The following is a 22,626-nucleotide window of genomic DNA, read 5'->3' as shown; positions in this document are numbered from 1 at the left end:
CCATGTGGTCAGGACCTGCGAGTGGCCTCTAGAAGCTAAGAACAGCCCAGGCCTACAGCCAGCAAGGGGATGGGGACCTCAGTCCTACAACCACAAGGAACTAAATTCTGCCAACAACCTGAATGAGCAAAGAAATGAATTTTCTCCCAGACCCTCCCGAAAAGAACATGGCCCTGCCAACACCTTGGTCTTGACCTTGTGAGACTCTAAACAGAGAAACCAGCTGACTTGATAGACTTCTGATTGTCGACTGAAAAAAAAAAAGCACAACCTAAAAGCTGAGAAATATGTTTTATTTAGGGCATTTACTGAGGACTATAGCCCAGGATGGCAGCCTCTCAGATAGCTCTGAGGGACTGTTCCAAAGAGGTAAGGGAGGAGCCGGGATATACAGGAGTTTTTGCAGGGGAAAAAAACAAAACTATGTAGTGTAACATCAAAAGATTACTGCTAATCACAACAAACAGACATTTCAAGTTAATGATTTTAGTGCTTTTCTAGGTATGGGAAGATGAAAGAGTGTGGGCTAAGGAAAACATTCCTTTGATATGCATCTTAACTATCTAGGGCCAGTATTCTGTTTTTCTCTGTCCTGAATTCCCCTCAGGGTGCACCATCAATGGCAGGCGACATCCTTTGTCCACATGACCCATGGAAGCTGTGTGATAATAAACTTGTATCATTTTAAGCCTTTAAATTTGTTGTAATTTGTTACAGCAGCAACAGAAAACTAATACAGCATAGCTACACAACTCTATGTATTTTTCAAACCCCTACAATAGAACTACACACCAAAAAGAGTGACTTTACTCTGTATAAATTTTAAAGGGAAATATTCTTGCTTTAAAAGACCATTGCTATGGACAAAAAGAAAAGTTCTAGCCATATTTCTTCACATCTTCAGCCCATAATCTCCACAACGATAACTCAGGCTTGGAATTTGGTCTCTGTCCTGGCCCCTGCCTTCCCTGCCCATCCACTGCCCAGAACTAATCTAAGCTCCTACAGCCTGAGGCCACTTTCCACCCGAAGGCCAGCTCAGGGTTTATAGCTAATATTTTGCTTTGGCTTTCAAACAAGTCAAAACTTACATTGCCCCAGGGAAAGCACCCATGGTTAACAACACCTGCTTTCCCAGGATTGCAAACCAGAGGAAAGCCCAAAACTGAAGGGTATAAGTCCATTTCAAAGAACCTCACTGAGAACTCTCTAAGACAGAGTTCCATCAATACAGATGCATCAAAACCAATAGGCAGGGCTTCCCTGGTGGCGCAGCGGTTAAGAATCCGCCTGCCAGTGCAGGGGACACAGGTTCGAGCCCTGGTCCGGGAAGGTCCCACATGCCACGGAGCAACTAAGCCCATGCGCCACAACTACTGAGCCTGCGCTCTGGAGCCTGTGCTGCGCAACAAGAGAAGCCACCGCAATGAAGAGTAGCCCCCGCTCGCCGCAACTAGAGAAAGCCTGCCTGCAGCAACAAAGACCCAACGCAACCAAAAATAAATAAAAAATAAAATAAAAAACAAACAAACAAAAAAAAAACCAGTAGGCAGAGCTCAAAGTAATGGATGACTCACGCGGATTTTTAGCAGCTAATGGAGGAGTATTCTGAGAAATGCTGTAAATACAATATTTTTCTCTGAAGAATTAACATGGAGTCCCTAGACCCGCCCTCCACTTCTAGCTCACCACGAGTGTCATTAGCGCTCCTAATTTATTTATTTATTTATTTATTTATTTATTTATGGCTGTGTTGGGTCTTTGTTTCTGTGCGAGGGCTTTCTCTAGATGCGGCGAGCAGGGGCCACTCTTCATCGCGGTGCGCGGGCCTCTCACCATCGCGGCCTCTCTTGTTGCGGAGCACAGGCTCCAGACACGCAGGCTCAGCAGTTGTGGCTCACGGGCCCAGTTGCTCCGCGGCATGTGGGATCCTCCCAGACCAGGGCTCGAACCCGTGTCCCCTGCATTAGCAGGCAGATTCTCAACCACTGCGCCACCAGGGAAGCCCAGCGCTCCTAATTTTTAACAAAGCTGGGTACAGTTCTTTCCCAATTTTCTTATAACATTTAAGTGTATTATATGCTCTCTTACCAGGCCTGCTCAAAGGAATAGCACATCTCTTTAAACTTATTTTTTAACTACCCACGACAGCCTACAGTCAATTAAAAGTCCATGAAATCAGTTAAATACATCAGTTAAGATTTCTAGACTCAACAAAGAGATCAATAAATATTTATTACGTGCCTTCTATGGGCAAGGCCCTGGGAAGTACAAAGAAGCAAAACATGGATGGGCCTTGTCTCTACACATGCCTTACAATGTCATTAAACATATGATCAAAATTATAATAATCTAAGGCAAAAAAATCATGAGATCATATACAAAATAAATGCTACAAGAGTTCATAGTGGGAAGAGATTGTGGTTGGAGCAGTCAGGGAAAGAAAGCTCTGCACAGGATCTGGGGTGGGGTGGGGGGAAGCAAGAATGGTAGAGATAATCCCTCCAAGACAGGACATTTCTTAAAAAAGAAAAATCTAGGAACTCCACCTGCAAAATCTCCCTCTTAGCATACATCTCCACCAGAAATGAACAAGACTTTAAAGGAAATAAAATCACCCCAGTTTCAAAAACAAATAGAATGTCTGGGATTCTGAATTTGGACTCACAGATAACTGCACAGACATTCATTCTTCACTCATCTCTCTTGGGAGTGAAGGTGACATTTCTGGATGGCTCTGGGCTTCTTTGGTCATCCCCACAACCTCTGTCCCTGCAAGCAAGGAAGGGAATGCCCACCTAAGGCAGTCTCTACCTGCAACTGAGCCATGTGGGATGGTTCCTACTGAATTGACTTGGGAGCCATTCTACTTGGTGTACAAAGTGTGATACAGGCTGCCAGAACTGTCACTTCCTTTAGTTACATATTATTAATTAGGAATGGGAAGCGTCCTAGCACATGCCAACTGAAGTCCCAGCACCCTTCAGCATCTGGCAGTCTTCTGTTCTGTACCACACTCACTGAAAGATGTGTAAAACAGTGTTCATAGCAGCTCCATCCATAAGAGCCCCAAAGTGGAAACTATCCAAACAGTTACTACCAAACAGTTACTAGATAAATAAACTGTGGTATATTCATATAATGAGATACTACAGAACAATGAGGATGAACAAACTGCAGCTACACACCACAACACGGATGAATTTGACAAGCATAATGTTGAGCGCAAGAACTCACACACAGAAGTGATCATACTGTATGGTTTTACGTAGATAAAGCTTTAAAAAAAAAAAACTAAACTGAACTAATCTATGGCATTAGAAGTCAGAATAGTAGTTACCCTGAGGCAGAGAGAGTCAGTGACTGGGAGGGACACTAGGGAGAATTCTGCAGTCCTGAAAATGTCTGTTTCTTAGTCGAAGAGGTGGTTACAAGGTAGTGTTTATTTTAAAAAAAATCATCAAGCTGTACACTTATGAAAACACTTTTCTATATGAATGCTTTATTTCAAAGAAAAATTTATCTTAAAGAAAACTGAAAACTCTCTGTTGTATTAAAGGATTATAGTAAGGGACTTCCCTGGTGGTGCAGTGGTTAAGCATTCACCTGCCAATGAAGGGAAGACGGGTTCGAACCCTGGTCCGGGAAGATCCCACATGCCACGGAGCAGCTAAGCCCATGTGCCACAACTACTGAGGCTGCGTGCCACAACTACTGAACGCTGCACACCTAGAGCCCGTGCTCCGCAACGAGAAGCCACCTCAATGAGAACCCCGCGCACCGCAACAAAGAGTAACCCCCGCTCGCCACACCTAGAGAAAGCCCGTGTGCAGCAACGAACACCCAATGCAGCCAAAATTAATAAATAAATAAAAATTTTTTAAAAAAGGATTATAGTAAGATGATCAAAAATGTTAATTTACAGTTGAAGAGCTACATGTGTATTCACATCCACAATCTTTTGTTTAATATACTTCTTTTATATGGTGACTTTGTTTTACTTTATTCAGTCAATAACATGAATATGTAGACGGGAATTAAATATATACTCATAGTAGTGTCAAAATTAAAGAAGAGTAACTGTAAGATTAAGGATCTCTGCCTTGCACACATATCAAAGGGATGATTTATTACTCCACTTCATTAGTCCTGGTATATCACCCTTAGAAGATGGAGGAAGAGGAGGAAGAGGAAGAAGGAAAAGGAGGAGGAGGAGAAGGGGGAGGAGAAGGAGGAGAAGGGGGAGGAGAAGGAGGAGAAGGGGGAGGAGAAGAAGGAGAAGGAGGAAAAAGGGAAGAAACAACTTCAGCTTTTCTTTAAAACCTCTGAAAAAAATAGGGTCATCAGAACATGTTCTTGGGCTGCACAATTATTTGTTAAAAAATTGTTACAAGACAAGGGGCAGGGACTAGATGTCCCCAGTAACTCCCACTCTATCTAAACCATAGCGTGGCTCAGGAAATAGCAAATCAGACTATAGGATGACCCTAGCTTAGAGGTGTATCCCAACACCTCTGCCCCATCTGCCCCATGTACTGGCCATAGATATGTCACTATCCCATGTCTGCCATTAAGTACAGAATTTTCCTCCTCATCAATAATTGTAGCATACATCTTTTCTTCAATTTAACACTAAGCAGATAGAAAACCCCTCTTTCCTGCCCTCTTAGGTCAGCTCTCAGGGTGAACGACCATCCCCATAGCATTTGGAGGTCACGGTTTTCTGATGACTGTGAAAACTGGGAGGAGAGAAGAGGGCGTCAAGAGGAGCTGCCTTCCTAAGGCAGGTACCAGATGAAGCCCTGAGGCCAGAGCCTTGCCTCCGTTCCCCTCGCGCGCAGAGCGCCTGTCTTCCGGTTCAGCCAGCACCTGCTAGTCCCCGGGTCCCTTACCAGGGACTGCGGCACAACCTTGGCGAAGATGCTGGGACTGCTTGGGCCGGCAAATGTCGGCCTCTGCTGCTTAAGAAAGGCCGGGCTGACTCGGGCAGAGACCCTAAGTAAATTGTCACCTGTCAATCACTTGACCTAAATACACCAGCCACCGGGGGAAATAGGAGGGAGGGGGTTAGTCGGAGCATGCTCAGTAAACGGGATGACATCACTTAATCAATGCTGAGGCCGGGAAGGCTGCATCAGCAGCCTCGAGCAGGCTGCCAGGAACGTGTCAGCAGGGATCGGGAGGCTCCCATTAACTCGGTCCCTCCCCACGCGACTCGCATACAAAGAGGGCACCATCAGCTACACACGCTGGGGCCAGCGGAGGGGGAAGGGCGGTGGAGCGGGGGGAGGCTGGCTTATTTCATTTGACATATTCCTTTAAGAACTAAAACCCAATGGTATTCCCTCCCCCCACCAGCAGCCCCGCTGCAGAAATAAAGCCAAGTCTGCGGAGGTGAGGGAAGGGGGGAGGGGTAACGTGGGAAGGGAGACCAAGAGGGAGGGGGACCCCAGCCACACAAAGTAACTTCTTTGGGCACAGAGGCTGTTTGCGCCCCGGACCCCCAGCCCCACAGACGTGGGCGCACAGCCTCCTCTCCACCCAGCGTGAAGCACACCCGAGGGTCTGCGGACACCAGGTGGGGGTCGCCCTATTGCGGAAGGGTCGGAACCGAGGTTCAAGCCAGGGCAGCCTGGGTTGAGAGCAAGCAGGAAGAGACACCAAGGCCACCAGTGTTCCCCCATCCCCCGCCTTCCGCGTGCAGAGCAAGGAGGAACGCCGCGGGGAGCCAATTCTGCACAGCTGTGGGAGCTCCCGGCCGAGGCTAGGATTTTTCCAGTACCTTTTTTCTTTCACCAAGCTTGTGAGAAGAGGCAAAGTGTTCGATAAATTGAACCAACGCCTGGAATCATTTGTGGGTTACACGTGGGCTTGAGGGTAACCTGAACACACTACCCACGCGGTGTGGCCAGGGCGGGGAACAATGGGCCCACTCGGGCCCGCACCCCAATAACAATGGCGGCGCCGAACCCTTCCTCGCCCCCCATCCCGACCCCCGCCGCCTGGGGCCCGCCCCATGGTCCCCAGTCGACCCTCCACCGGCCCAGGGGGGAACTACAGGGTTGGGGGGAGGGGATTTGTCGTCAAGTCCACCCTAGAGGGCAGCCCCGAGGGGATGTCCGAAGGGGTAGCCCGAGCATCTCTGCCTTATCTGGGGCGTCGGGGCTGCGGCGCGAAACAGCAAGGGAGGCCAGACTTCCCAGCCACTTACCCCGATCACCACGGTCTCATCGCCTTTAAATTTGGGGATGAATTTGTCCCCGCGGAGGATCTCAGCTTCGTTGAGTGGCCGGAACCGGCACATCACTTTGATGCTGCATTCGGCTGGATCCGCCATCTCTGCCGGCGGCAGAGGGAAGGGGCGCGGGGATGGGCGGGGGGACGGGGTTCCGCACAACTAGGGAGGTGGTCGAGAACCGCACCGCCCGCAGCGAGGCCGCCTCCCGCAGCCTCCGACGAAGCTTCTCAGCAGGTCATCGCGAACTCGGCGGGCTGGGCAGCTCTCGCCGCTCCGAGACCTGGTAGGTGGGCAGTCTATCAACCTTTGGCCCGTCCGGCTGCACACCTGCCTTCCCTGGCCCTGCCCTGGCCCTGCGCTGCGTCCCGGGCCCACCTGCCCAGGACCACGCGGCGGGCGGACGAAGCGATGCGCAGGGAGCAAGCCTCTCCCGGCTCAGACCTCCCGGGCTCCTGCGAGCTCAGCCATCCTGCATCAGCACCAGCGCGCTCCGGCGCCTCCCCGCCCCGCCGCCTCCCCGCCCCGCCCCTTCGCCCCGCCCTCCCTCGGTCCGCCCCGGGATGGTGACGTCACTGCGGAGATCCGCCCCGCCCTCGCCCGGGCTCCAAGAGCGAAGCGTCCTGGGACTTGTAGTCGTTGCACCTGCGGGTGGAAGGACAAGGATGCTTGGAGTTGGCTTTCGGGGACAACGTTGGTGCCCCGGGTGACACCTCCGAGAGCCTGCAGGTCTTTGCTGGCTGCCCAAGTCAATAACGGGATGGATGTCACATCCAGAATTCCCGGTTAAAATCTCTATAAATAACCAGGTCTATATCATCTCTTTACATCGTTGCATGATCCCAAAGGAAAATCCCCTCTTAAGACAGTGTCCAACCAAACGGTTATGAAGCATTTTCTCTGTGCTCAACAGTTCTTAAGCGTCGTGAGGAAACTGGAGGGAGGGGGGCAATGAGATTTGCATGAATATTTGAAGTCAGTAACTCCTGAAAATGCCTGTACGTAGATAGCAGTTCATACATATTTTGGGTCAGGGACTCCTTTAATATCTGATGAAAGTTAGGGACCTCTTCCATAACAAAAACAAAGACAAATAAACCTGTACACACCCACAGATTTTTCATGCTATTTGAGAGGGATTGGAGACAGCTGAAGCCTGTCTGTGACTCCCAGGTTAAGAGCCTCTTAATTACTACTAATTATCGTACAGTTTACAGAACCTCTGCCTAATGCCTACTTATAACCCTGTAGAATGAACAGAATATACACAGGATTCAGTCCAAAGTACTTTGCAAAATATATCCAGGTCCCATGATTAGAGTCTGTCTACTTATTAGCTTCATCTCTTGCCACTTCTTGTCTTGATGTTTACACTCTGACAAACACCAAACTACTTGCGGCTTCCTCCGTTTAAATTCACCTCTTGCTCTGCTTGCTTCTGGTATTTTGTTTAAGCATTTACTCTCCCAGAGTCAAGCATTCATGCCTATTAGTAAGTATGTATATTAGGGCTCTTACCGTGGAAAGTGATAGAAGTGGAAAGTGATTGATAGAAATCCACCTGGAGCCACTGAGTTAAAGGAGGGAGGGTGGGAGGGAGACTCAAGAGGGAAGGGATATGGGGATATATGTATGCATATGGCTGATTCACTTTGTTGTACAACAGAAACTAACACAGTATTGTGAAGCAATTATACTCCGATAAAGATGAATTTAAAAAATAAAAAATAAATAAACGAAAAGAAGAAGAATACAGATTGATCTGGCTTATTAAAGGAATGATGAAAAACCAAGCCAGGGAACAGGCAGACTACCAAGACTCCCTCTACCACTGGTCCCTGTTCTCTCTTTTTATTGGCCTTACTCTCCCTCTAGATCATCCCTTCAACATGTCAAGAAACCCAGCTGCCAACAGCCCCTGCGTTCATTCTTCAATTTCTACCATTAGATAAGGATAGATGTTTGTTCAGAGATTTGGTTTGAAAACCCCTAGGGCAAGTCTGTGATTGGCCTGGGCTTCGGTTGGTGTCTACCTCTAGACAACTCGATCAGAGTCAAGGACTTTGTGAGATCCTGCAGGAATCTCATGGTCGGAAGCTACACAAAAGAAGAGGGACATCAGTCCCAGAAGAATAGCATTTTGCAGGGCTGGCAGAACAATTAGATGTCCACTCTCCCTTTCCAGTGCTATCTTTTCCTCTAAGACTCAGCTCAGCCCTCCCTCCTTAGGAAGGAGGCCTAAGTGAGCCCTCCCTCCTTAGGAAGCCTTCCCTGACTCACTAAACACTGACAGAGAGTAGGTGGTCCTCCTTGTTGTCTCATTATCTCCTGTGTCCACCTCTGTCACTGCAATTCCATAGGCAATGATATCTGCCTCATCTTTATGTCTCTAGCATTTAGCACATAATAAACAACACAGATGTAGGACCCATGGCAAGGTATTTAATTTCCTTAAGACTCAGTTTCCTCATCTCTATCATTGGAGTAATGATACCATCTCATAGAGTTTTTGAGGGAATTAGAAGAAATAATACTTTTAAAGCACCTAGCATGCTGCCTGACACATGTATGGTATAAACCTTTGAAAGTTAGATATGATGATGATGATGATGATGATGTTATGAACAAATGAGTGTAAAACAAGTAATTTACTCAATTAATTTTAGGAACACATCTGTTGATTAAATGCAGGTGTACCTGGGAATAGAGGTTCTCCACCTAGCTGAGAAGACACAGCTACTGAAATAAACTTTTGTCAGCTATTGTGAGCAGCACCAATTTTATTTCTTGTCCTCAGATACAGTGAAAGTAGGTTTTAAAAGGCCCAAATGCTACATGTTCATCTATTTTCACCTAAGTAGTTCTCTGGCTCAGACACCCACAATCTTCAGTTGTCAACTTCACAATATACTGGAGAGGGCAGTCCAATCCCCAGTTTCCCTGAGCCCACCAGAGGATGCCTAGAAGCTCACACACACTGGTTTGTCTGAAAAGGTCAGAACATGGATAACCTGGGGTGGTGAGAAAGAACCGACTGTGTGTCCCTGGGTTCACTCTTCATTTATTCATCCACCTGTCCATCCATCAACTACTGATTGAACAAATGGCATGTGCTGCCACTATATACATTTAGGTTTATTAAGTGAACTCAAGGGGACTATGGTCCCCCACTTGAGGGGAAATTGCAAAATAAGTCATCACCCTCAGGCAACTTAGAAACAAGTCAGTACTGAGGTACAATGCTCAGTGGTGCTGAGAAGGCTTAATCAAGGAGATGGACTAGGTAGGATTCAAAAAAATTAAAAAGAAACACCAAAGCAAAGACAACAAAAGAGAAAATAGATAAACTGAACAATATCAAAATGATAAACTTTTATGCATCAAACAATACTATCCACAGAGTGAAAAGGCAACTCACAGGATGGGAGAAAATATTTTCAAATCATATATCTGATAAGAGATTGATATCCAGAATATATAAAGAACTCCTACAAATCAACAATATTTTAAAATATGATTTTAAAATGGGCAAAGGACCTGAAAAGAACTTTCTTTGAAAAAGATGCACAAATGGCCAATAAGCACATGAAAAGATGCTCAACATCACTCATCATTAGGGAAATGCAAATCAAAATCACAATGAGATACCACTTCATACCCATTAGGAAGGCTTTTATCAAAAAAAAAAAAAAAGAAAAGAAGTGTTCAGGAAGATGTGGAAAAATCGAAACTATTGTACACTGTTGGTTGGAATGTAAAATGGTGTGGCTGCCATGGAAAACGTTATGGCCATTCCTCAAAAAGTTAGAAATAGATTACCATATGATCCAGCAATTCCATTTCTGGGTATATACCTCAAACAATTGAAATCAGAGGCTCAAACAGATATGTGTATACCCATGTTCATAGCAGCATTATTCTCAATAGCTGAAACGTGGAAGCAACCCAAGTGTCCAAGTCATCTATGCAGAATGGGTAAACAAAATGTGGTATATACATACAATGAATATTATTCAGCCTTAAAAAGGAAGGAAATTTAGACACGTGCTACAACATATATGAACCTTGGGGACATTAAGTGAGATAAGCCAATCACAAGAGGACAAATACAGTATCAATTCCATCTATATGAGGTACTTAGAGTAGTCAAATTCCTAAAGACAGAAAGCAGAATGGTAGTTGCCAGTGGCTTGGGGGAGGGGAGAATGGGAAGTTATTATTTAATAGGTATGGAGTTTTAGTTTGTGAAGATGAAAAATGGAGATAGATGGTGGTGATGATTGCACAACAATGTGAATGTACTTAATACCACTGAACTGTACACTGAAATAATGGTTTAAATAGTAACTTTTATGCTATAAAATATAATATGAATTTTATGTTGTTGTAGTATATTTTACCACATTTTTAAAAAGTGATTCCTATATTTGGGGTATGTTTCTGACATCACGGGTTGGCGCACTCAGATCCAATTGTTTGGGGTTTTTTTTTTGTTTTTTGTTTTTTGGACCACGCCACATGTGGGATCTTAGTTCCCCAACAGGGACTGGACCCGTGCCCCTTGCAGTGGAAGCACGGAGTCTTAACCACTGGACCTCCAGGGAAGTCCCTATTTTACCACAGTTTTTTAAAGAAACCTTTGTGCACTGTTGGTAGGGATGTAAATTCGTGCAGCCACTATTAAAAAAAGAAAAAAAAATCAGTATGGAGTTTCCTCAAAAAATTAAAAACAGAACTATCATATGATCTAGCAATTCCACTCCTGGATATTTACCCAAAGGAAACAGAATCCCTATCTTGAAAAGATATTTGTACCCTTGTGTTCACTGTAGCATTATTTACAATAGCCAAGACATGGAAAAAATTGTGTCCATCTGCAGACAAATGGATAAAGAAGATGTGGTATATATACAATAGGGTATTATTAAGCCATAATAAAGAAGGAAATCCTGCATTTGCAGCAACATGGATGGAGCTTGAGGGCACTATGCTAAGTGAAATAAGTCAGAGAAAGACAGATACTGTGTTACCTCATTTATATGTAGAATCTGAAAAAAGCCAAACTCATAGATAGAGATCAGATTTGTGGTTACTAAAGGCAGGGAGTGGGGGAGTGGAGAACTGGATGAAGGTGGTCAAAGGTACAAACTTCTAGTTATAAGATAAATAAGTCCTGGAGATGTCATGTACAGCATGTTGACTATAGTTAACACTACCATACTGCATATCTGTAAGTTGCTAAGAGAGTAGACCTTAAAAGTTCTCATTACTGTGTCCAGTGATGGATGTTAACCAAACTTATTCTGGTAATCATTTCACAATATACATATATCAAATCATAATGTGGTACACCTAAAACTGATACAATGTCATATGTCAATTTTATCTCAATTTTTTAAAAGATAAAGAAAAAATAGAATGGAATTACCAGGGCTGGTGGTTGGGGGGAATGGTGGATGTTGGTCAAGGAGTACAAACATCTACTTACAGAATGAATAAGTCCTGGGGATGTAATGTACAGCATAGCGACTATAGTTAACGATACTGTACCAAGTACTTGAAAGTTGCTCAGAGAATAGATCTTAAATGTTCTCACCACCAAAAAGAAATGGTAATTATGTGACATGATGCAGGTGTTAGCTATCACTATAGTGATAATCATCTTGCAAAATGTAAGTGTATCAAATTAACAAGTTTATATACCTTAAACTTATACAATGTTACAGGTCAATTATATCGCAATAAAGCTGGAGAAACAAACAAATTAATAATAGATTTCCCCAGGGGGGAAGGAGTAAAAAGAGAAAGGGAGGTGATTGGGTCATTGGGGTTAATTCCTTGACATCCATCCCACCACTCCCTACTGTGAAGCCAGAACATGCTGTGGAGAACCATCCCCAACTCTGGAGATGGGCTTTGGTTAGTCTCAGCCAAACAAGATCATCCCATCCTCAGGGGTGGGCAGGATGAAGCCAAGGAGATAAAAGAAAAGTTTGCCAAATTTTTGGAAAGAGATTCTATTTCCCAACCTTTCCCTCCTCGGCTAAAGGATGACATTCAACACCAACTGTTACTGACACATTCTGTGACTGCATGGAGAACAAGGTTTAGGATGAAGCCAAGCTGTGGGCAACAGAGCCAAGAGACCAAAAATCCTGGGTCTTTGATCGCGTGATCGAGCCACTGAGATTCAACAACCCAAAACCCACCCTTCTCTAGATTTCTTTCTTGAGCCAGTAAACTTGCCTATTCCTCAAGTCAACTTTCTGTGACTTGCAGCTGAAAGGGTATTAAGTGATACCAGAAGATATCTAGGGGGCAAGAGAGCAAGAGACACAGTCTGGAGGTCAGATTAAGCTTACATACCCAGGACAGCGAGGAAACCTATGCGACCAGAGTGAAATTAATGAGAGATTATGTCAAGAGGCTAAGTGAAACAAGCCAGAGAAAGACAAATACCGTATGATCTCACTTATATGTGGAATCTAAGAAAAACAAACCGAACTCGTAGATACAGAGAACAGATTGGTGATTGCCAGAGTAGGGGGAGAGGGGGGTCAAATGGTACAAACTTCTAGTTATAAGATAAATAAGTCCTGGAGATGTCATGTACAGCATGGTGACTATAGTTAATAATACCGCATTGCATATTTGAAAGTTGCTAAGAGAAAATCTCAAAAGTTCTCATCATGAAAAGAGAAACTGTAACTATGTATGGGGATGGATTTTAACTAAACTTACTGTGGTGATCATTTCACAATATACATATATATGAATACAATGCTATATATCAATTATATCTCAGTTTTTAAAAATATATTAACAGTGCAGGAAAAAGAAATTGATTTTTAGAAAACCTTCCTGAACAGCTCTAGCCCACAGAGCTCTCTGCTGTCTCAGGCCGTCGGTCCCCTGGATTTGACACTTGAGCACTTGCTGTCTTGCAGTGACATTCCCATCATTGTCTGGTTCTGTTCTCTAGTTCTTTCCTCTTCACAGTATTTTTCTTTCTGTTAAATGTCTTGTGTGTACGTCTTGCTCCCTTATCTATGTTGTGGGGATCATGCATTATTTACGTGCTTGATAAAAATATTTTCTGGATGATCAGTCCGTGTCCATCATGATCATGATAATGGCAAGGACAAACGAATGAATACATGAACCTGGAAATGATGATCTTGCATTGTAGATGGAGCCTTGGGCTCAGGACATGCATTTTTAAATAGAATTTCATAGTTCATTTAATTTATTTTTTTGGCCACACCACGCAGCATGTGGGATCTTAGTTACCTGACCAGGGATAGAACCCCTGTCCCCTGCACTGGAAGTGTGGAGTCCTAACCACTGGACCTGCATTTTTCATTCATTCTGCTGCTAACAAGTTCTGACTTTGGAAAATATATTCAACTTCTCTGAATGATTTTTTTTACACCATCTGTTGAAATGGTGCTAAAAATATTATCTCTTCTGGATAAGTGAGAATTGAAAGAGAAATATGTGCCGAAATGCTTGGAAATAAGGTTTGGGAGAGGTTGTGAAGAGATTGGGGGAATCACCCCTTCCAAGAAAACATGAGAAGAAAGAAAAGTATATAATAATATAAAGTGAATTATTCCAAGGCCAGGCATAATGCCAGACACAAAGTAGCAACTCAATAAATGTCTTTCATGTGTTCATGCATCACTCACTCATTCATTCAACAAATGTGCATTTCCCGTTGCAGCGATGAATCCCTGAGTGTCCTAGTAAAGGAATCATCTGCTTCAGGGATTGGTCAAGTCCTACTGCCCTGACTTTTGCTCATGGTTAAGAGGTGTGCTATGCTCTTCCAGGACAGCGCCTACTCCACTCCCCTCCTTCCTGACCCAGCAAAGCCTTCTTGAAGCTGGAATTTATAGGTCCTTTGAGGGCAGTTAATGAACTGAGGAATTCACCCACTAGCACGGGGTGAGGGCCTCAAACAGCCTCCAAGTTCCCCAGCCACAGTTTCTTCCGACGCCTCCACCAGCAACACCTGCTTGGCCCAAAAAATTCAATGTTGAGATGGGACAGAAAATAAATAAGGAATTATCTGGATCATTCAGGCAACAATGAACAGTCTCCCTTTGACTAGCTTGAGCCTAACAGAAATCAAGGCATGTGAATCCCACCCCCACCCCACCCCCCCTTCTCTCTGCAGTGATCAGAATCATTTTCTGAGCACTCTGATTCTCTATTCAGCTCAGTCCTGGAGAACAGTTTCTATCCCAGTCTCTACTGCTAGTGAGAAGTGTAAATTGAAGCAATTATCTGGATTGTTCAAGGAAAAGAAGCCTCAGAAATCCTTCTGCCTGAGTGATCTAGGTAATTGCTTCAATTTTCACATCAGCTCCCCATCTTTGGCAGTCACTGGGATAGTCATTTAACTCAAACCCTGGGGTCTGCAGGTTCCCGTGTGGGTTTAATCATTTCTGATGGTCTGGGCCCAGCTCCATTCCTGTAAGTACAAAAAATATCTGGCCCTAGTGGAGATTAAAAACCAAATGAACAGGTGAAAATGTTTTTTAAAGTGTCGAAAAATCCCTTTAAAACTTGCAAAAATAACCTATTGCCATGGAATGGAAGATCAGGGTGTCTTTTAAAATTTAGCACCTCAAGAGGCCCAGATAACCCAGCTCAGTGGGGAAGAAGCAAAGACTATCACTTCCTTTTAACATGACATTAGCTGATCTGAAGGAGAAAGCTTGTTCTCTGTAGGGGAGCTGACACATCAACTGCGATTCATTTTACTAGATTAAATCTTTAGTATTAATTCTTGCAGAAAAAAACCCAGGGCTCTGGACAAATACAATGGAGAACCCCTGAGTCTAAGGAGGGAGAGCAGAGGAGAGAGAAAAGCCAAACGCTTGTGTCCTGGGGGTAGAGGTAGGGGCCCACCTGTGAATGAGCTCTGGCAACCGGGTACCAGGCACCAGGCCCAGTTAGGAGCCGAGATGCAGGAGGTGAGGGGCATGGGCGCCCCTGCCCTTCTCCGGGCTGACAGCACAATCCTAGTGTGACCTGAATGTCAACGACTCCCTCATCTTTCAGCAACTAGGCCTAACTTCATTCAGGCTCTACTTGGAGACAGAATTCAACATTGTTAGTTCCTCTAAAAAATCCACTCTCAGGAAAGCTTAGGAAGTAATGCAAACTTTACTAAAAATGTAACAGGAATCCCAGATGAGGGATTTCTATTACACACCCCACAGTGAACTGTTTAAAAATCACTACTAGACAGACTTCATGTCTCCAAATTCCCATCTCCATCATGCACCACAGAGGGTCCTTTTCCATCCCAACACCCCATGTGACTCCTCTCTCCAGGTCCTGACATTTCCTGCACTGCTCTTCCCTGATGCACAGTCAGTCTGTGGTGTTCCAACTGCGTCCCAGGCTTGCAGCCTCTAACTTATCACTGTGCTCAGCAAAACACAGGGGGCTCCTATAGTCTGCAGCTCCATCCTCCTCAGACACTGTGGGAAAGAAGAATAAATAAAAACACGTTTCCTATTGCCCACAGTGGAGAAATACAGCAGCATCCTTGGCAAATCAATTCCTTGTAAATATGTTAAATAAAGACTGTGAATTCCAAGGTTGATGTGGTTCCCCATAGAGATTCTCCTTTACTTTTTGAAACAGTAAATAAGATGAGGTTTTGTTCAACAGAGGTCAGAGAAAAGTACACAAAGACTACAGCATTTTTTTTTCAACAATGGTATTAGTTATCTACTGCTGCGTAACAAATTACCCCCACACCTAGTGGCTTAAAACAGCATTTGTTATTTCACAGTGGGTCAGGAATTGGGCATCACTTAGCTGAGTCCTGTGGCCCAAGTTTCATCTCTCATGCAGCCAGGGCTGCAACCATCTCAAGGCTCAAACTGGGGAAGGATCCATTTCCTGCTCAGTCTTGTGTTTTTTGGCAGGATCCCATTCCTCACTGGTTGTTGGCCAGAGGCTACCCTCAGTTCCTTGTCATGTGAGCCTCTCAAGAGCAGTAGAGGGCTTCCCTGGTGGCGCAGTGGTTAAGAATCCGCCTGCCAATGCAGGGAACATGGGTTTGAGCCCTGGTCCAGGAAGATCCCACATGCTGTGGAGCAACTAAGCCCGTGCGCCACAACTATTGAGCCTGCGCTCTAGAGCCCATGTGCCACAACTACTGAAGCCCGTGCGCCTAGAGCCTGTGCTCTGCAACAAGAGAAGCCACCACGATGAGAAGCCCGTGCGCCACAATGAAGAGTAGCTCCCACTCGCCGCAACTAGAGAAAGCCCATGCATAGCAACGAAGACCCAACGCAGCCAAAAATAAAAAACAAATAAAAAATAAATAAATTAAAAAAAAAAGAGCAGTAGACATCATCAGAGCAAGTGAGAGAGAGGAAACAAGACAGAAATGACAGTCCTTCATAGCTTAATCTCATCCAATCATTTTTCCATACTTCCTTGATTAGAAGTAAGTCACTAGGTCCAGCATGCTTTCAAAAGGAGGGAATTACACTTAGGTGTGAATATCAGGAGGCGTGGATCATTGGGGACCATCTTAGAAGGCTGCCTGTCACAACAATAAATGAACTAACTGTCACTTATTTGTCACTTACACTGAAATAGGGCAGAGAGTAGAGTCAAGGAGTACAACTTTGGAAAGAGACCCTTCTCTCAAACAGCTTCAGTCTAATTGGGAGACAAGATATAAAGAGATTAAAAGAGAAATAGTCATTCTAAACAAACAACAAAAAAAAAACCTTAAGATGGCTACTATCAAAGAAAAAAAGAAACATTAAATTTCATAAAAATATAAAATCTTATACATCAAAAATCATACGCAATAATAAAATAACACAACCTGCTAAGGAAGGTTTTTGCAACATATATGACAAAGAGTCGATATCTTTAATAAAGAATTCTTACAAATCAATATGACAGTTGTAATGCACAATAGAAAAACTAGCCGAGAGCATAAAAACTCAATAAACAAAAGAATTACAAATTACCCTTAAATACATGAAAAACTATTCAGCCTTATTAGTAACCAAAGGAATGCCTATTAAACTGGCAACGATTACAAAGAATGATAACACCCAATGCTGTAATGTATACAAAGAAGGCAACCTTCTCTTATCCTACTGGCAGGAGGGTAGATGTGTACAATTTTTCTGGGAGGGCAACATAAATCAAACCCTGAAATGTGTACAGAGGCAGACTTCCTACTGAAAGTGACAGAAATACCAGGCATGCAAGCACTTGTACCTTCAGGGAAAAAGAAGTGCAAACTTGAATGGACACATCTGGGGACTAAAATTGGAAAAGTGTGTTTATGCCAGACTACTGAGAGCCTTGGACCACAGGTGGTGGTGTCCGGGTGGCATTCAGCTGACAGTGGGAAACCACTGGAAGTTTTTAAGTGGGGAGTGATCAGATGAAAGAAGAGTTCTAAGCCCAGTTAGAAACACCAGTGAGATCCAAATCCAGGGATAGAATGGGAGAGACTCATCACTCTCTCCATGGGCTCTCTGTTCCTCCCCCTTTGGCTTCACTGTATAGCAGAGCCAAACAGATAGCCCTTCTTACCGAATGGAGATTGTATGGATAGATTCAGCCTTTGGGTCTCCTTTGCAGTGGCCTGAAATAACAACTGTAGATTATGTCTCTCCAGTCTATGAGTCTCTGGACAGTCCTGCTGACTTGGCTGGGCTCTCTCCCGTTTTGGGGGATCAGCTGGCTGTCGGCATGTTCTAAGATGGTTGAGGCTTCCCTCCACTTCTCTCCATCACCCCAGGAAGCCAGCCCAGGCACGTTCTCACAGCGAGGTAGTGTGAGCAAGCCCAGCTATGTAAGAGATTAGGTGCACATGTGCGTGTACTTTTCAAGCCTCCGCTTGCCTCACACTTCAAGTCAAGCCACATGACTGAGACCAGAGACAGAGTGAGAGAGGGCTGCAAAACTGCAGGGCAAGGCTGTAAACACGGACTGAATCGTGTCCCCCTAAATTCATATATTGAAACCTTAACCTCCAATGTGACCATATCTGGAGACAGGGCCTTTGGGAAGGTAATTAAGGTTAAATGAGGTTATAAGAGTGGGGTCCTAATCTGATAGGACTGTGGCCTTGTAAGAAGAGGAAGAGAGAAATCCCTCTCTCTCTCTACCATGTGAGGACACAGTGAGAAGGTGACCATCTGCAGCCAGAAAGAGAGCTCTGACCACAACTGGACCCTGACAGAACCTTGATCTTAGACCCCCCCCCAGCCTCCAGAACTGTGAGAAAGTCAGTTTCTGTTGTTTAAGCCCCCCAGTCTGTGGCGTTTGGTTATGGCAGCCCGAGCTGACTAAGGTATGGACACACGGAGGCCATTTACTACCACGACGAGGTAGGGAAGGAGACAGGAAGCAGGGAGGAAGGGAGGGAAGGAGGGAGGGAGGATTACTTATTTTTAAATATGTGTAGAGATGAAAAAATGAATACGTTCCACTCTCTTTCATCTGAAAGTGGGTCACGCGCTCTGTGCCTAGCTGCAGTCTCCATCTGTGAGCAGAACGCGGTCAGAAGGTGAGGAGGATCAAGGACCAGACAGAGAGAGAGAGAAGGGCCCTGAGACTGGCTCACTTTATTCCCAAAAGACATAGTAATGGTTTGGGGATTTTCCACGCGTGGGACAAAACAAATTGCTGTGTGAAAGGCTCTCATTCTGCCTGGACGACTCTCATCACAGCCTACTCGCTTCCTATTTTCAAAATGTCAAGCAAGCCTGAGGAATCGACTTAAAAAACAAAAGACATCTTCCTATTTAAAAGAGTTGGAGGGACTCCCCTGGCGGTCCAGTGGTTACGAAGCCTTCCAATGAGGGGGTGGCGGGTGAGGGTTCCATCCCTGGTTGGGGAGCTAAGATCCCACATGCCTCAGGGTCAAGGAATCAAAACATGAAACAAAAGTGATACTGTAACAAATTCAACAAAGACTTTTAAAAAGGTCCACATCAAAAATAAATAAATAAATAAATAAATAAAAGAGTTTGAGGACACCTATAGGCCTCCCTGCCCTAAAATATAAATAAAAATTGGCTTTAACTAGCAAATCTACCTTAATATACTTTTGTTTTTGTTTTTGTTTGGCCACACCATGAGGCATGCAGGACTTCCCCAATCAGGGATTGACCCCACACCCCCTGCAGTGGAAGGTGAAGTCTTAACCACTGGACCACCAGGGAAGTCCTACCGTAATATACTTTTGGTTGAGTTATTGGAATATCCTAATCAAAGGAAAATATTTATTCCCTCATTTAATGAGATTGATCACAAGACTCTGTCCTAGGAAACGATACCATGTAACTCTAAGAATGCTTTCAACTCAAAAATAACATTTATATTCTTGCTACCACAGGAGCTACTAAGATAAGCAAGGCATGGTGCCTGCCTTCCTGGAGTTTGCCATCTAGGAGAGAAACAGAGACCTGGAAAATAACTGAATTGGGGGCTTCAGAGGAGTGGAATTGCAGTGTTCACAGAGTAAAGCCATGTCCTTGTGGGAGAGGCGTGGGGTCTCCACTGACAGCACCCCCAGGAGGGAGGCAGGCCTCAGGCAGGTTGGAGAAGGCTCTGGCTTCTCGCTGGGTCTCTCTGTTTGGAATCTTGGACATCAAGGGGTCCAGTGGTGGTAGGGCTCGCGATAGCAGGGCTGCGTGAATGCAAGCTCCTGTGTATAACCCACTCCCCTTCCTCCATGTTCAGGCATTAGGAGTGAGGGAAGGGGGGCTGAGGAGCGGGTATTGCTTTTCTCCCACCAGGGGGGCCAACTCACCGTGCACCTCAGTGACACAGGGAAGGTCCTTCCTGGCTTCCTCATCGCTGGACACTGGCAGGGTGGCTTCTAGAAATGCCGACTCTGTAGAGATCCCGCCACACCTGCTAGCCTGCTGGGACCACCTGGTGCTTGGGTGTAGCCTCTCTGAGGACCACGCTGCCTGCACTCACCTGTTTTACCACCTCCAGGCAGAAGAAGGTTGTCTCTGTTGGAAATGCTTTGTAGGATGAAGAGAGGTGTGTAAGGTGGACAAGTCAGCTGTGTCTTTTTTTTTTTTTTAATATTTATGTATTTGGTTGCACAGTGTCTTAGTTGTGGCAGGTGGGCTCCTAAGTTGCAGCACATGGGCTCCTTAGTTGTGGCATGCGAACCCTTAGTTGCGGCATGCATGTGGGATCTAGTTCCCTGACCAGGGATCGAACCCAACCCCCGCACTGGGAGCATGGAGTCTTATCCACTGCCACCGGGGAAGTCCAAGGCAGTTGTGTCTTGATTTGGGCTCCCCAGAAGCAAAGCCTGAGATGGGCAGTCCCATGGCAGTGGTTTCTGAAAGAGTGAGGGGAGCAGGGGAGTGAGGCATGGTCAGGCCGCAGGAGACCGGCTCCAGCCTGGGCCCACCAGGAAACTCTGGCATATAACTGCACCCCTTTGAGGAAGGGGGTAGCCTTTTGTACCCCCGTGTCGGTCAGTCACTGGATATGTGGGGTTCTCTCTCAGATTAGGAGGAGGGCAACTCTCTAGAGAGGAGCTGACGCTCCCAGTGCTGGGAGAGGGGAGCACAAGCTGGTAGAGGGGGTCTGGGGCATGTTACCTAACCTCCTATGCCTCAATTTACTCATCCGTAAAATAGGGATTATAGGGATGATAATCGTACTACCTCAAAGGTTACTGTGAGGATTAATAAAGTAATACAAATCAAGTATTATGTGTTAGAGCAACGCCTGGCATAGAATAAGCCCTATAGAAGTATTTGCTATTATTGTTTTTATTTTTTATTATTAGCTCTCAGCTACCTGTCACCTGCCCTGAAGTTCTGCCTTAAGCCCTGAGTCTCACAAATTCTTCCTTGAAAACAGTTCTGTTATTGCCTAACCTCCATCCCTTTGATTAATATAGGGGTTCAGTGCAAGTCCAAGACCCAGGTACCATGCTAGCTCTTCCATCATTATTGTCCCCCTTTATTTATTTATTTATCTATTTATTTAAATTTATTTATTTATTTATGGCTGCTTTGGGTCTTCGCTGCTGCACACGGGCTTTCTCTAGTTGCGGCGAGCGGGGGCTACTCTTCTTTGAGGTGTGCAGGCTTCTCATTGCACTGGCTTCCTTTGTTGCAGAGTACGGGCTCTAGGCACATGGGTTTCAGTAGTTGTGGCATGTGGGCTCAGTAGTTGTAGCTTACGGGCTCCAGAGCGCAGGCTCAGTAGTTGTGGCGCGTGGGCTTAGTTGCTCTGCGGCATGTGGGATTTTCCCGGACCAGGGCTCGAACCCGTGTCCCCTGCATTAGCAGGCAGATTCTTAACCACTCTGCCACCAGGGAAGCCCTGTCCCCTTTTAAGTTAAGGGCATTTTCTCCCAAAGCAATCAAGTTTGTAGAGAGAGATACTACTCAGCATCCAGCAAGGATGACATTTTACTATCTTAAATTCTAAGTTTAGGGCTTCCCTGGTGGCGCAGTGGTTGAGAATCTGCCTGCTAATGCAGGGGACACGGGTTCGAGCCCTGGTCTGGGAAGATCCCACATGCCACGGAGCAGCTGGGCCCGTGAGCCACAATTGCTGAGCCTGCGCGTCTGGAGCCTGTGCCCCGCGACGGGAGGGGCCGCGATAGAGAAAGGCCCGCGCACCGCGATGAAGAGCGGTCCCCGCACCGCGATGAAGAGTGGCCCCCGCTTGCCGCAACTGGAGAAAGCCCTCGCACGAACCGAAGACCCAACACAGCCAAAAATAAATAAATAAATAAATAAATAAATAAAAATTAAAAAAAAAAAAAAATTCTAAGTTTAGCTCCTGGGAACTAGTCTCAAACATCTTCATTTACAAGAGGATCTTTGCTTTACATTTGCATTTATAAAATTTCCATTTGAATGTAATTCTAGGTTCAAAATAACTACCTTGACAAGGCAGTTGGTTTTTTTTTTAAGATTTTTTTTATGTGGACCATTTTTAAAGCCTTTATTGAATTTGTTACAATATTGCTTCTGTTTTATATTTTGGTTTTTTGGTCTCGAGGCATGTGGGATCTTAGCTCCCCGACCAGGGATGGAACCTGCACCCCCTGAATTGGAAGGTGACGTCTAAACCACCGGACCACCAGGGAAGTCCCCTACAAGGCAGCTTTTAAATGACAAAAGCTGTTTTTTATCCTCTTCGGTATTGTTTCAAAAAATATTAGGATCCAGGTCTCAGCTTGGGCATGCCAGATACGGACATCCACTACCTTCATATTCCAAAGGCTTTAAGGTAATGTTATGGCTGCATCTGGATAGTTTGGCCACTGGAATGTGAAGATGACAAGGGACCGAAGGTACCTGCTACATGGAGGCACCAAAGCGTGCTGCAGGGCCCCCCAA

General features: G+C 45.2%; 1 protein-coding gene across 2 annotated transcripts in view; it reads right to left on the bottom strand.

The window, feature by feature from the left end:
- KIF5C (kinesin family member 5C) overlaps window positions 1-6,743 on the bottom strand; it is a 179,420-nt gene extending 172,677 nt beyond the window's left edge. For both annotated transcript variants that reach the window (XM_007183036.2, XM_057551553.1), the window contains exon 1: window positions 6,212-6,743. In XM_007183036.2, coding sequence (XP_007183098.2) covers window positions 6,212-6,337 — 126 coding nt within the window. In that variant the 5' untranslated portion in view covers window positions 6,338-6,743. The remainder of the gene's footprint in view (window positions 1-6,211) is intronic.
- Between the last annotated feature and the right edge of the window lie 15,883 nt (window positions 6,744-22,626).

The sequence above is a fragment of the Balaenoptera acutorostrata genome, chromosome 8 (assembly GCF_949987535.1).
Source record: "Balaenoptera acutorostrata chromosome 8, mBalAcu1.1, whole genome shotgun sequence".
Lineage (NCBI taxonomy): Eukaryota > Metazoa > Chordata > Mammalia > Artiodactyla > Balaenopteridae > Balaenoptera > Balaenoptera acutorostrata.
The sequence above is the reverse complement of the archived record's forward strand: the minus strand, read 5'-3'. Positions and strand labels throughout refer to the sequence as shown.